Consider the following 15,204-nt stretch of genomic DNA (forward strand, 5'->3'; position numbering starts at 1 on the left):
TTGCTATTCTAACTTTCCTGTCCTTGCTGTTAGCATGATGTAGTTTTTCCTATGCTTTTATTTTCACTTGATGATACTTAAACTGTATAAATCAGGATGTGCTTTTTAACCAATTTTGATAATTTCTGTTTCTCAGCTGGACTGTTAGGTCCATTTATATCCCATTAGACTCTGTAGGGCTATCTCAGAGGCCACTGAATTGATTTATGCTAAAGTCCAACTGATTTAAATTCTGTCTCCATTCTCCATTAAACCTTTCTGGTGACGTTATCATTTCAATTGTTGTATTTTTCAGTCACAGAATTCCTAATCAGTTGTTTTGTATAGTTTTATGTCCTTGTTGATGTTTTCTTCTTTCGTTGAGGCTTTATTTTCCATATTTCTTTAACATATTTGCTTTTGTTTCTTCAGGTATTATTTTAAGGTATTATAAAGTCCTCATGTATTTATAAGGGTGTTTTAAAGCTAAATTCAACATCTTTTGGCGTCATTTTCTGTTGACTGCTTTGTTTCTTTTTTGGTACTGGGGATCGAACTCGGGTCCTTGCGCTTGCGCAGCAGGTGGCGAAACCACTGAGCTAAATCCCAGGCCCCAACTGCTTTGTTTCTTAATGACTCACATTTCCTTTTCGCCTTTAATAATTTTTAAATTGTATATTGCACCTTATGGACATGTGGTAGGAACTCTGAATTTGGTATTTTTCTTTGAGGAGTTGATTTTTATTTCAGTGAGCCATGCAGTTATGTACTGGCTCCCCTTAACTTGTGCAGGCTTCATTTTACACTTTGTAAAGTAGATGTTGGAAAGAGGAAGGTGTTTCCGAAGGACTTTTTTTTTCTGATACCGGGGATAGAACTTGGGTCCTTGCGCTTTCCCAAGGACTTTTAATCTCCAAACTGTGCTACTTGTGGCCGTTCAGAGTTTATTCTTGGCTGGGTTAGGCAGTGCTCCAGTAGGCCTGCTTTGTGCGTTGTTCTTTATTCTAAGGTGCATCAGCTGGATGGCCAGGAAATTAGTAGTCCTTGTTCAGTTTTGCTGACTGGCTGTTGAATGTCCTTCCCGTGCTGCTTGACTTCAGTGTTTCTGTTCTTTTGTCAACCCCATAGCAGTTGCTCCTTAGGAAATGGCCCCTGCTCTGCAGAGCCCAGCCTTGAGCCCGCTGCTTCCTTGCAGCTTCCAAGACACACACACACACACCCCCCGCCCCGCCCTGGGTGTGGCTCCTGACCTTCCACCACTGCGCTGCTTCCTTCCTCACAGTTTCTGGCCCCCCCTCCTTTTGACTCCTGACTTTCCAGTCCTGTTGTCAGTGCCACCTGTTCTCTGCTCCTTAGCTTCAGGGCACTGTGCTCTGCTGAGATGCTACTTGTGGCACACTGGATGGGATACTGATTTCAAGCAGGGTTTCTGGGCAGTTGCGCAGCTGAGTTGGTAAGTTTCTTTCCCTGAGATTATGGTCATTTTAAAATTTATTATTCATGTGTATATTTTGATTTATTTTTTCAGTGCTGGAGATTGAATCCAAGGTCTCATTCATGCTAGTCAGAGTCTTTACCACTGAGCCCGCAGGAGTGTGTGTGTGTGTGTTTGTGTGTGGGTGTGTGTTGCTAGGGGCCAGACAGAGCCCAGCTGAGAGTGGACCTTCTGCTGCTTCTTTTACAAATCCTGAAAGCGGTTTCTTCCTGTGTTTGATGGTTGTTCACGATGGGAATGCTCAGCAGTGCTGGGTCCTCCCTCATAGCCAGATGTACATGGTTCTGAGTGATAAATTCATGCATTCGCTGCATCATACTAGGAGGTATCCGTGTTCTTTGTTGTTGGTTTGTTCAAGTCCACTCAAAAGCTCTTATCTACTTTGTTATTGGAGAAAACTTTGTCTTGAATGCATACATTTTATGATTGTTCAGAATTCTGTTGTATTTTATACAGCATTTGATCTGTAAAGCGTGATGGTTCTTTCCTGTCTCCTCAGGGAGAGATGGTATTCCTTTGATTTACTTTATTTTCATCAATATAAGTATTGGTTCTAGATGTATAGTAGACAAGAAGCAACTAAAAATATTGTTGAACCTTTCTTAAAACTGGAAATTTATAGTCTGGCCAGCCATTGAGTTCAAAAAATATGTTTCTACATATTATTAGTTCCAGATTCAAATATTTAATGAGTATATTTTATAGCTAATGCTGGGATTGAATTTGGCACTGTGAATATCAGAAAACAAAACAAGTGTGAATGATCCCTACTCTTGCTGAGTGTACATTCCAACATCAGAGACAGGCAGTAAATACAAAGAAACAAACAACATTTAAAAATTACAAATTGTGGTATGTGTGAGGAAGAAAATAAACAGAGTACCGAGGCAGAGCTCGGTGAGATGCTTTAGGGTGGTCAGAGAAAGCCTTTTAGAGGCGCCACATATTTCAGCTGAGCCGTAAGGAGCAGGTGTCCTGGGGAGAGGAGAGTTTGGGACTGTGGTGGGTTTTCTCATGCTCTCCTCAGTACTGTGAGGCCGCCGAGGCAAGGCTTGGTCTGGTGGAGGCACTGAGAGGAGATGTGTGTGCTTGGAACATGCAGAGAAATGAAAATGGCAGAGTTTCAGCTGGGAAGGTGGACATAGGCTGGATGACTTGGGGCCCTATAGACTGTGGCCAGCAGCTCGCCTTCCTCTTAGCTTCTCTCTTCCAACCCTAAGTGGGTGACCACAGACTGGTCAGAGCTCCTGAGTGAAAGTACAAACTGGATGAGCTGTCGGGCTGGCAGGTGCCATTTGGCTTGGTTTGCGGAAATGGCCCTAACTGTGAGCTTACATATGTAGAAACAGCGTGGATCCTGCATGCTGACTGCCTTTCCGACTTCATTCTGTATGGTCCTCTGGCAAGTTTACTTCCCTGTGCCTCATATTTGCCATTTATAGTGGGGAAATAATACCTCACTGGAACTGTTGTGAAGTTTAAGGTAATGCATGCATCAAAATAGTGCCGTTTTGGGGCCAATGTGATTTATTATCTAATTTGACATATTACAAGAGAAAATGAGAAGTTTTGGCTTTATGTTGGGAGTGAAATGAAGAGGCTTGAGGTTGTTTTGTGCTTTTGTTTTTTTTGTTTTTTTGGTGCTGGGGGTCAAACTTGGGACTTTGCACTTTCAAGGCAAGTGGTGGAACCACTGAGCTAAATCCCCGGCCCGCATGCATCAAAATATATAGCCCATGGGTCGTACTACAAAGTACTCAGTAAATTCATTCTTTTAGGAAAGATTTATTGAAAGAATATTATGTGTCAGGGCAGGGGATTTAGCTCAGTGGTTTCACCGCCTGCTGTGCAGGCTCAAGGACCCGAGTTTGATCCCCGGTACCAAAAAAAGAAAAAAAAGAATATTATGTGTCAGGCTTTTTACTGGGCATGGGGGGTTAAATAGCAAACAAAACACAAACATTTGCCTTCATTATGTTAAATTCTAGTGCTGAGATAGGTGACAGATAAGTTGTTGTTTTTAAACTGTAGAGCCGGGATGGAGTTCAGTGGTGCTGTGTCTGCCTGGCAAGCGCAAGAAGTGTGGGGAGGGGTCTGTAAGTGGTTCCTGCACACAGGGGACACGAAAGGGAGTCACCAGCAGTGACTGCAGGCCAAGGAGCTGGCTCAGAAGGAAAGGGCAGGCAGCAGTGGAAATGGTTAGAAGCCACTGGGCTCTGAGACACCTTAGAGGTAGAAATGACTTGATTTGCTGGCAGAGGGGTTTTTTTTAGCCCAGGTAACTGGAAGGATAAAGTTGCTATTTATGCAAATGGGGACGACAGTAGAAGGGATAAATTCAAGGGTGAAGATGAGGAGTTCAGTTTTGGATATCCTGTTAGATACCTAGGTATAAATGTTAGCAGTTCTTATTTATTGTTAATTATTGAATGAATGTTAACTGCATTTATCATACATTAAATATTTATTAGCTCTGTGGTAGGCAGTTAATTACCAGTTATGGGAATTAAAAGAGTGCTCAAAAATAGTGTTCTTGCTCTTAGGGAATTTATAGTCTAATGAGGAAGGTAAGAATTGACCATACAACCATATTGTTGGTAGCTTTTCTCTATAAGGAAAAATAACCTTTTAAAATAAGCTGCCTAAAAAGACATAAAGATAACAATAAAATCATAGATATCCCTTGAACTTTAAATCAGTTAGGTTTTCATGTTCTGATAGTGATACATTGATGCTTCAAACTAAAATAAATGAATTTCCCCATGAGACATAGCTTGGAAGTTTCCCATTTAATAATATCTTATTCTTAAAATTGATTAAGTAACAGAAGGGAATGATGCTTCATGAATTTAGCTTCATTTAGCTGAAATAAATTTAGTTGCATATTAAACCTGGTATTGAAAGGTATTGTATTTTGCATGAAAGATTTAGGCTGTTATATAAATTTTCTCCTTCGTTTCTTTTACATATGTAATATTACATTTTATTAGGTAGTTAAGGATCATTTTGTTTTTCAGCTGAAGACACCCCCCCCCCCCCCCCGCCCAAACCTGCAATCAAACTCAGGACCTTGCACTTGCCAGGCCAGAGGTGGTGCTACTGAGCTACATTCCCAGCCCTGAAGTCTTAATAGTAGTATTGTGGTATGATCTGATCACTTAATGTCATAAAATTAAAGGATTAATTTTTGTGTTTTAACAAATCCACAGGTTCGTCATAAGGCATCACAGAATGTGTATGCCATGAAGCTGCTTAGTAAGTTTGAAATGATCAAAAGATCAGATGCTGCTTTTTTCTGGGAAGAAAGAGATATTATGGCCTTTGCCAATAGTCCCTGGGTGGTTGAGGTAAGCATATGAAATTTTAAACTTTATTTCCTTCTTTTATGAGTTCTCATTGTTCATAAGACTTTACTTTGTCAGAAATGCTATGCCTTGGTCACTCGGTAGTAATGCAGGTGTTGTTAATAAGATGCAATTCAGCATACTTGTTTAATGTTCCTAAACACTAGGTCTGCATAGACATGACATGAATAATTGCTTAAGTTGTTTTGTAGAAGCAAGTATTACTTGCAGGTTTTTCCTTTTTAGTTTCTTAATGTACAGAATTGGCTTGATCACCAGTATGCCATTATTTTCTGCCTACCGTTTATTGTGATTTACATCATCGGAAAAAGTAAATTAAGTGAGTCATTTGGAAAGATAGTACATGTTAATATTACTCAGAAGTTGATGTTATGTTAATTGTCCTGTCTTAAACAGAAAAGCTTCTGACAATAGACATGTTGGAAATTCTCCTACAGTCTGTTATATATTACCTATGACAGTGGTGGTGAACCTATGGCACATGTTGCTGCAGGGGGCTGTTTGCATCAATGAAAGATCTAAAAGGTTCACCATCACTGACTATGATAACATTCCTGCTTCTGTGTCTTCTTTGAGTGAATTAAGGAATTTATGATTCTGTTTTGACTCCTTTTCCTTTATATTCCTCACCAGCTTTGCTTCTCTGCAGATTTTTAATACTAGAATTTTTTTTTTTAAATTACCAATTTAGGGCTGGGGATTTAGCTCAGTCAAGCGCAAGGACCTGAGGATGATCCCTGGTACCAAAAATAAAGCAAAAGTACCAATTTAGATGGCTTTGTCGTCAAAAGATTGAGTCATAGTCTTCCCCCTTTCCTTTATTTTGTTGATTGTAGCTAGTTACTTGGAATTTTTTTTTTTTTTAATAATAGAAGATTTTTTTTTTATTGTTTTTGTTTTTTGAGACAAGGTCTCACTATGTAGTTCAGATGGCCTTGAATTCACTAGTACTCCAGGCTGGCCTCACACTTGCAGCGATCCTCCTGCCTCAGCCTCCCAAGTGCTGGGATTACAGGCATGCAGCACTATGCCCAACCTTTAGTAGAAGATTTATTTAAACAAGAAAGCACAGTCATCATGGCCAGACTTAATATGAGATATTAAATGGTCGTCCCAGTTTTCCTTCTTGGATAAGCTTTTCCTTCCTATCCCTATCCATTTTGAAAACATAGTACCAGAAGATGAGGGGCCCAAGTCCAAATGAAATTCCTATCAGTGAGTTTTTAGGAGTGGGTCTGAAACTGGGATAGGTATTAGCTGATCTTGCATAGGTCCAACGGGTCAAAGCAGAATGATGAGCCCTCGGCGATTTGGATTGTTGAACTGAAGCAAATACTCTTGTTTAAGCCAGGCTCTTATGGCCAAACACTCGACTTGGCCTTCCGGGTTTCCGGAGATATGTCGTGTTCGGCTGGGTCAAGGGTAGCAGGAAGAGTGGCCCAGCGTGAGGGCTTGTGCTTTGGGAACGCCATCTTGCTCCCCACCCCCAGCTCCTAGTTACTAGGAATTTTTGTGGCAAATTATGTACCATAATATTGACTTGATTAAAGAATGATGATGATAAAGAATTTTTTCCACTTTTTACTTAACATTGCTTTCATAATAGATTTCTTGCCATTTCCAGTTAACCATTTTATATGCTGGTATTATTCATTCATTCATTTATTTATTTATTTTTGTACCAGGGATGGAACTCGGGTCCTTGCGTTTGTACAGCAGGCGGCGAAACCACTGAGTTAAATCCCCGGCCCTATGCTGTTATCTTAATTCTGCTAAGTGGACCCTTATAGAGTGTTAATTGATAAAATATCTCTTGATTATTGAAATAATCTGAGGAAGTAGATCAGTGGTGAAAACAGTGCATTTGAAAAAAATCACTCAGGGCTAGGGATTTAGCTCAGTGGTTCCATTGCCTGCCTCGAAAGCACAAGGTCCCGAGTTCAATCCCCGGTACCAAAAACAAAAAGAAAAGAAAAAATAACTCTGGTTCCAAAATTGGCACACAAAAATCAATAGCTTTCCCATACACCAGTAATGCTGCAAAAGAAATCAGGGAAACAATTCCATTCACAAGAGATTGAAAATACAATACATAGGAATCAACCTAAACAAGAATGTGAAAGGCCTCTGTACTGAAGATTAGAGAATGCTGAAGAGAGGTATTGAAGAAGACATTAGGAAATGGAAACACTTCTCTTGTTCATGGATTGTTAAAATGGCCATATTTCCAAAAGTGATTTACAGATTCAATGTAATCCCTATTAAAATACTAACAGTATTCACAGAACTAGTGAAAAAAATGCTAAGATTCATATGGAATCACAGAAGACTGAAATAGCCAAAACAGTCCTGAGCAAAAAGAGCAGCACTGGAGGCATCACAGTGCCCTGCACTGTAAAGCCACAGTGACAAAACAACTCAGCACTGACACAAAAACAGACAGGAGACCAATGGAGCAGAACAGAAGACACAGAAACAACCCCAGCACTTGCAGCCATATGAATTTTGACAGAGGGCCAAAGGACCTATACTAGAGGAACAGCTTCTTTAACAAATGATGCTGGGAAGACTTTGCTTGTAGAAGACTACACCAGATCCTTCTCTCTCTCCCTGTACTAAAATCAAAACAAAATGGATCAGGTTGTTAGGGCTTGTGTCTAGATATCCCCTCAAAGCCTCGTGCTCATAGATAGGCCCTTGCAGAGGTGGCTGGATCTAGGATGTGTGATGCTGGGATTGAGAGTGTGTGATTACTAAATTAGTCCACTGATTGGTTTGGCATAGTTCTGGGTGTGGAAAATGGGAAGGCCCACCCAGGGTGTGAGCAGCACCACCCAAAGGGCAGGTAGCCTGGAAGGGATAAAAGGGAGAGGGAGGCTGCAGCTTCTGTTTCTGTGCTACTTTGGTGCCTTCTGTGCGCCATGAACCGTTTCTCCTCCGCGATGCCTGTCTGCCATGCCATTCTGCCTTGGAGCCAGCCAACTGAGAACTGAAACCTCTAAAACTGTGAGCTACAATAAGCCTTTCCTCCTTTAGCTTTGGGTATCGAGTGTTTTGTCTCAGCAACAAGAAAAGTAACTAAGACAAAGACCTAGATACAAGACCAGAAGCTTTCAAACTGCTGGATGATAACATAGGGGAAACATCTAAAGCCATAGACTCAGGCAGAAACTTCCTGAATAGAGCTCCAATAGCACAGGAAATCAAGAATCAACAGATGGATATACTTCAAATTGAAAAGCTTCTGCACTACAAAGGAAACAAACAGATTGAAGAGATAGGCAACCTACAGAATGGGAGGAAATCTTTGCTAGCTATTCTTCTGATAGAGGATTGATATCTAGACTATATAAAGAACTCAAAAAATTGAACACGTCTCAAAAAACCCAATGGCCCAATCAATAAATAGACAAATGAATTGAACAGAGAGTTCTCAAAAGAAGTAAAAATGCCCAAGAATATATGGGAAAAAAAAAAAAGCTCAATATCTGGCTTGGTCACTTTCTCATTTCGGGGAAAAAAATATCTGATACCCATAAGTTAAAGGAAGAAGGATTTATTTTGGCTCACAGTTTATAGAGGTTTCAGCTGATAGTCACCTGGCTCCAAGGCAGGGTGACATGGCAGAGGAGAAGCAGTTCACGGTGTGATAGGCAGAAAGCAGGGCAGCAATCAAGGGAGTAGGAGGGATGTGTATATTTACACCCTTCCAAGCCACGCCATAGGGACCACCTCTCCCCACCTGGCTTTAACTTCCAACATCCCACCCAGCTCCAAACTCTTAGTGGGTAATCCAGCATGACACACCCATGATCCAGCCACCTCCCTACAGCTCACTTGTGAGCACAGGAGGCTTTGGGGAGGGGGCAATCTAGATAGAAGCCATGCATCTTTAGCTGTTAAGGAAATGAGGATCAAAACTAAGTTACAGTTCTATCACATCCCAATTAGAATGGCTATCATCAAGAACACAAAAACAGGCCTGCTTCCTCCAGGATGTACTTTTATCTTGTTTTTTCCTCTTTTACTGAGCCCAAGCTCACTCTGCAGAGCCAGTTTCTCCTTCACCCTTCACTTTTACTTTTTCAGATAAAGTTTGTCACTGGTTTTTGCTCGTTTCATTCAGTTCTTTGTTCAAGATGAGGTCAGTCTAGAATCTAACCCCAGGTGAGGCAAGCAACCCCTCCCTCCCCCCAAAAGAATGCAAAAACAATACATGCTGGTGAGGATAACTAGAAAGGAACCCTTTGAGACTGCTGGTGCAAGTGTAAACTAGTATGGAGAGTCCTCAAAAACTAAAAATAGATACACCATTTATTACAGCTATGCCTCACCTCAGTGCATATGAGTATTTTTCATATGAAATTGGTATATATGTTCGTATATTCCTTTTAGGGATCTACCTTGAAGAGAAATTAGCAGGTCCCAGGTGTGCCTATAATCAATTTCAATGGATTATCTTCCCAAATCTCATCTCTTAATTTTTAGTGAGTACTCAATATTTAATTATACAAACAGCCTCATAATTCATTGTTACTATATTATTGTTGGAAAGATACCTTTTTAATTTTCTTGTTTTAGTTTATGGAAAAAATAATATTTCATAACAAAATAATAGAATAACAATAGTTAATACACTATGCACTGTGTATCGTTATCTTCAAAGTATAGTTACTCAGAATAGAAGACAGCAACAAAAAATTCTCACAAAGAAGAAACAGCTATTAGTGCAAAACTTTCTTTTCAGTGAACTAAGAGAAACTAGTAGTATAAATGAAACAAATCAGCATATATATTAAAATATTTTTGAAACAACAGTAGGTAATTTTGGGAATCACTGGAACCTCTCCCCATTTCCTATTTATCTGGCTTCTATTTTGCTCCATATATATATAATTTGAATTTCTCATATAAAAGAAACCTGCCATAATTAAGCTTGTATATCATTATTTCACTTATGTTCTCAAGTTACATCCATTTATCTATGAACGCGCCAAGTTTATCTTTCCTTATGATAGAGTAGAACTCCACTGTGTGTAAATATATTTTCCTTATCCATCCATCTGTTGGTGGACGTATGTGCTCTTTCCAAAATCTAGCTATTATAAATTGTGCTGCTATAAACATGGGTATGCATGTATCCCTATAATATGATAATTTTAACTCTTGGGAAGATAGAAGGGATAGCTGAGTCAAATGGAATTTCTAATTTTAGTTTTTTAAGGAATCTCTGCACTGATTTCCATAGTGATTGGTACTACTTTACGTTCCTACAAACTATACAGAAGAGCAACCCCCCCCCCCCGCCTCTCCAGCGTTTTGTTATATTAGATTTTTTTATGGTTGCTATTCTTTCTGGGGTAAGATGCTATCTCAAAGTAGATTTAGTTTGCATTTCTTTAATGGCCAGCAGTGCTGGACATTTTTTCTTGTATTTGTTGGCTATTTGTACTTGTGAGAATTGCCTGTTCCTTTAGGTTGCCCATTGTTTAAGTGTCTGGAGAAAAGACAGCCTCTGTAATAAGTGGTGCTGGGAGGGGCCGGGGATGTAGCTCAGTGCCTGCCTCGCAAGCTCAGGGCCCTGTGTTCAATCCCCAGTGTGGGGTGGGGGTGGGGGTGGGGATAAATGGTGCTGGAAAAGTTTGATATCCACATGCTGAAGTTTGAGTCTAGACCCGTATCTCTCACCATGCACTAAACTAAAATCAAAATGGATCAAAGATCTAAATAGTAAAACAATCTGCCAGAAGATCAAGTAGGTACAACTCTTGAAGACACAGGCTTAGGCAAGGGTTATTTGAATAGAACCCCAGTAGCACAAGAAATAATACTTTTTGGGGTTTTTTGCTGGTAGAAAGGACTTTATTTTTATTTTGGTACCGGGGATCGAACTAGGGACCTTGCACTTGCAAGGCAGGCGGCGGAACCACTGAGGTAAATCCCAGGCCCCGGACTTTGTCTTTTTTAAACCAAGTATGTATTCAGTTTGCTGTTTTTCTAGTGTCCTTACTTTTATGGTAAACACAGCTCACTCAAATGTGTGCCCCTGATCCATTTACTTTAGTTATGCCATTGTAACATTTTAAGTTCAGATACATCTTTTTTCTTTTTTTCCAGATATATCTTTTTAAATCTCTACCTGGAGTGTCCTCTTCTGTTTTCTTTTGTTTCCAGATTGAGGAAATCTGGAGTTTTTTTTATTTTGTCCTTCAAATGCAGTTTAATATATTTTTCTCTCATTTGTGTTTCTGTAAAATGTGAGTAGATATAAAGCCTTGATCAGATTCAAGTTTGACTGGAGTGGGCGGTGTGCAGGTTTCCCCAGGCAATGTTTTTCTTCTGTCAGAAGGCTAATATCTGATATCTGTTTTGTTACCAGATGTCGGTGCTCATGGTATTGGTCCATTTTATAAATGGTGATATTCCAATTTAATCATTCCTCCTTTATTATGGTGACTGGACTATTTCTTTTTATTTTTGTGTGTGTTTTGTTTTGCTGTGTTGTATGTTTTTGAGACAAGAGTATCGCCATGTAGTCCAGGCTGGCCTTGAACTCACTATATAGCCCATAACTGGCCTGGAACTCCTGCCTCAGCCTCTGCAGTGCTGGGATCACAGGTGTGCACCACTAGGCCTGGCTAGAATATTTCTGTAAAGGTAACATAATTCTCCTATTTACTGATTACCCGGTGCTACAGTTCACAAAGAAAGAGCAGGATAAATGCTTTATTCTTTCCTCATACTGTATTTGCCAGATTTCAGAGTAGTTTTATTTTATTTTTATTTATTTATTTTTGGTACCGGGGATTGAACTGAACTACTGTCCTTGTGCTTGCACAGCAGGCGGCGAAACCACTGAGCTAAATCCCCGGCCCCAGTAGTTTTATTTTTTAAGGGTCTCTAGTTTGGGTGGGGAGGGTTTCGGTTTTGTATGCATACACTTAGAAAACCTACTTGATATATTTAGATGTTTATAATGTGGCACCTTTGGTTAATGGGGTTCTATTCAGATTGTCTGCAACCTTTTGACTTGCCCTTGGGAGTGTGATAGCTTGCTTGCTAGCTGATATAACAGGGAGTTCCAGACATACTTTCTCTGATTTCTATGCTTGGAATGGAATTAACTGTATCCTATAAGTAAGCATTTCTTTAGACTAGATTCCTAGCATTGGAATTCCTAGGTCACATGATATGCATATTGACATTTTGATGAAAGTGCCAAATTGCTTTGTAAAAAAAAGGGAGGGGAACTTTTACAAATTTATAGTGTCTCTAATTGTTCTGTTTTTTTTATTAGTACGTGTTTGCAGTCCATAATGAATACATTCATTGTGGGGAGTGGTACAACTACATTTTGGTTCTTAAATGTTTTCTTTCACATTTGTAGCAAATATTGAATATTGTATTATTTTGAATTTTTATTAGTTGCATGCCTGATAAAATACTATTAAATGGTATTTCCTTAATTACAAAATTCTACATATTTAATATCCTTATTAGTAATTTATTCTTTTACATTGATTATCCAGTTTTTCTAATGGAACACTTAATTCATTTGTTAATGCTAATAGATCTTGGATATTAATCCTTTGTTATATATATGTTGGAAATACAATCTCTTGACTACTGTTTGTTGCATATTGAAGTTTTACATTTAGATGTGGTCAAATCTCTATGTTCTTTATTTTGATTCTTGGTAAGAAATACTTTCCCCTTGCTGAAGATTATAAAAATGCTTTGTACTACTCACAGTTTTTTGGAAAAGGGGATCTATTTGTTTTGTTTTTCTCAAATAAGTAGCCAATTTCCTATCACCATTTATGGAAAAGCTCATCTTTACCTATGAAATGAATTAACTAGCTTGCATATCATAAATTACCATGAACATAGGAATTTCTCTTTAAGCTCTGTTCCTTTACATTGATTTGTTAATTGTTCTTGTACTAAAATCACATTGTCTTAGTTTCTGTATTTTTCATATATTTTAATATCTAGTAGGGCAAGTTTCTTGTCATTCTCATATATTTTTATTGCAATTCTTGATAATTTCCTCTGTGAAGTTATAGTTAGCTTCTCATTTTGTTAAAAATTACAATTGTAATTTTGATTGGATTGCTTTAATAGGTACATTTTTATTGCTGTGATTACTTTGAAACATAAGTCTTCTTATAACAGAATAGTCTGTGTGTGTGTGTGTGTGTGTGTGTGTGTGTAGAGCCTGATGTCCAACCAAACAAAACCCCCACCCCCTGTAGGTTCAGAAGAGACTTCTGCATAAGAGACCTTTGCCTTTCAATATGTAGGTATTATGATGCACAAAATAAAATGGCATGGCCGAGTCAAGGTAGTGTTGAACAGTTTTTTCGTCCTTATCTTTTATTACTTTAAAATTCAGTGGCTATAGTTTTCCTTTTTATTAGTGTGCTTGTGATACACAGTGGTTGCATTTGTTTTGGGCAATTGGTACATGTATATATCATATCTTTTTTTTTTTTTGGTACCAGGGATCAAACTCAGGTCTTGCGCTTGCAAGGCAGGTGGTGGAACCACTGAGCTAAATCCCCGGCCCTGTATATATCATATCTTGATCATTTTTGATCCCTTTATCCCTTCTTTCAAAGAGGTTTCTTTTTTTTTTTTTTGGTACTGGGGATCGAACTCAGGACCTTGTACTTGCCAGGCAGGTGTAGTGCTACTGAGCTACATCCCCAGCTCCCCCAAATAGGTTTCTTATTGGGAATAACATTGAAGTGTTTGAAATGGTTCCTTAAGTATTTTTTAAGGTTTGTTGTTGTTGTCTAATCTGTTATTGTAATGTGCTTTTCAAAAAGACTTCAAAGTAATATAAAGTCTAAAGTAAATGCTTTTTGCTGTAATGTGATATTTTCTTAATAGGATACTAGATTTACTGATATTTTGTTAAATAATTTTGCATCTGTGTGTATAAATGAGATTAGACAGTTTTTTTAAACATGGGTTATTGTTAGTTTTCATATCATGGCAACACAAGTAGACATAGTTGGAGAGGACACCATTTTCCTTATGCTTTGTTAGTTTATGTAACTTCATTCCATGGGGCTTTATTGAACTTGCTTTCAAACCTCTCAAGAAAAAAAAAATTCAGTATATTTAAAGATACAATTTTTAGCTTCAAAAATTTACTCTTTTAGGGCTGGGGACATAGCACAGAGATTGAGCACTTGCCTAGAATGTGTAAGGCCCTAGGTTTGATCCCCAGCATCAACAAAGAAGGAGAAGGAAGTAGAAAAGGGAGAGGAGGAGGAAGAGGAAGAGAAAAAGAAACTATATCTGTTATCAATGTTTGTCTGTCTAGATGATAAAGCCCAAACATACCTTAGTTAGAAACAAAGTACGTCCGTTGAATTCTGTGTTTATCCAGCTCCAGTAGTTACCTACCACGGCCAGTTTTGTTTCAATTACACCAGGAGTTGGCAAACAGTTTTGTAAGAGGCAGATGGAAGTATTTTAGGCTTTTTGGACCAAGAGGCAAAATTGAAGATGTTATGTTAAGCATTTATAAAATGACATAAGAAATTTTTATCAGTTTTTTTTTTGGTTGTTGTTTTGGGTACCTGGAATCAAATTGAGGACCTTGCACTTATGAGACAGGCGTGGTACCACTGAGCTAAATCCCCAGCCCAAGTTTTATCAGTTTTATTGGAGAAATTCAAGATACAGTGATAAAGGTGGAGGGAGGGGAAGGAGCCATAAAAGAATGAAGACGTCTTAGGTACATGTATCAACTTCCCCTGATGAATGTAACCATTATGTACTGCAAACATGGACTAGTAAAATAAAAATGTGAAAGTACAGTTTTTAAAAGTATAGAGATAATGAGAGCAATAAAATTGTTTGCTGGAGTGATAACATTTTACTTAATTGGGGTTCACAACTACTGTTTCCTGTCATCAAAATTGAGTGCAGATGTTTCTTTGGTAATGCTGATGAGTAAGATTTGTCTTTGAAAAATGTCTTTTTCACACACCCAGGTACCATCAAATGCTGGTTATCATTCACCAGCAGATGGTTAGTTTTATAATAGCCTTTATTTTTAAAGAAAGCCATTAGATTTACAGAAAAAAATTGAGCGTGTAATATAAAGAACTTCCTTTCCTCCTCCATCTAGTTTCCCTTCTAGACATCTTACAAATATATGAATGTACCAATACTGATATATTATTACTCACCAAAGTCTGTCATGCATTCAGGCTTTCATAGTTTTTACCTAGTATCTTTCTTCTGTCGCAGGCCATCATATCACATTACATTCGATACTGTGTTTTAGGATTTTGTTGGCTGTGACAGTTTTTCATACTTTCATTGCTTTTGATGACTTTGACAGTT

At 38.5% G+C, this 15,204-nt stretch overlaps 1 protein-coding gene and 1 pseudogene across 1 annotated transcript in view; one reads left to right on the plus strand and one right to left on the minus strand.

The window, feature by feature from the left end:
- Positions 1-15,204, plus strand: part of Rock2 (Rho associated coiled-coil containing protein kinase 2) — a 127,420-nt gene that overhangs the window by 66,864 nt on the left and 45,352 nt on the right. The window contains exon 4 of the mRNA XM_021248400.2: positions 4,684-4,821. Coding sequence (XP_021104059.2) covers positions 4,684-4,821 — 138 coding nt within the window. The remainder of the gene's footprint in view (positions 1-4,683; positions 4,822-15,204) is intronic.
- On the minus strand, positions 5,856-6,323 carry LOC101723825 (NADH dehydrogenase [ubiquinone] 1 beta subcomplex subunit 4 pseudogene; annotated as a pseudogene).

The sequence above is a fragment of the Heterocephalus glaber genome, unplaced genomic scaffold (assembly GCF_053883595.1).
Source record: "Heterocephalus glaber isolate CG9 unplaced genomic scaffold, H.glaber_assembly_v1.0 deba00001724, whole genome shotgun sequence".
Taxonomy (NCBI): Eukaryota; Metazoa; Chordata; class Mammalia; order Rodentia; family Bathyergidae; genus Heterocephalus; species Heterocephalus glaber.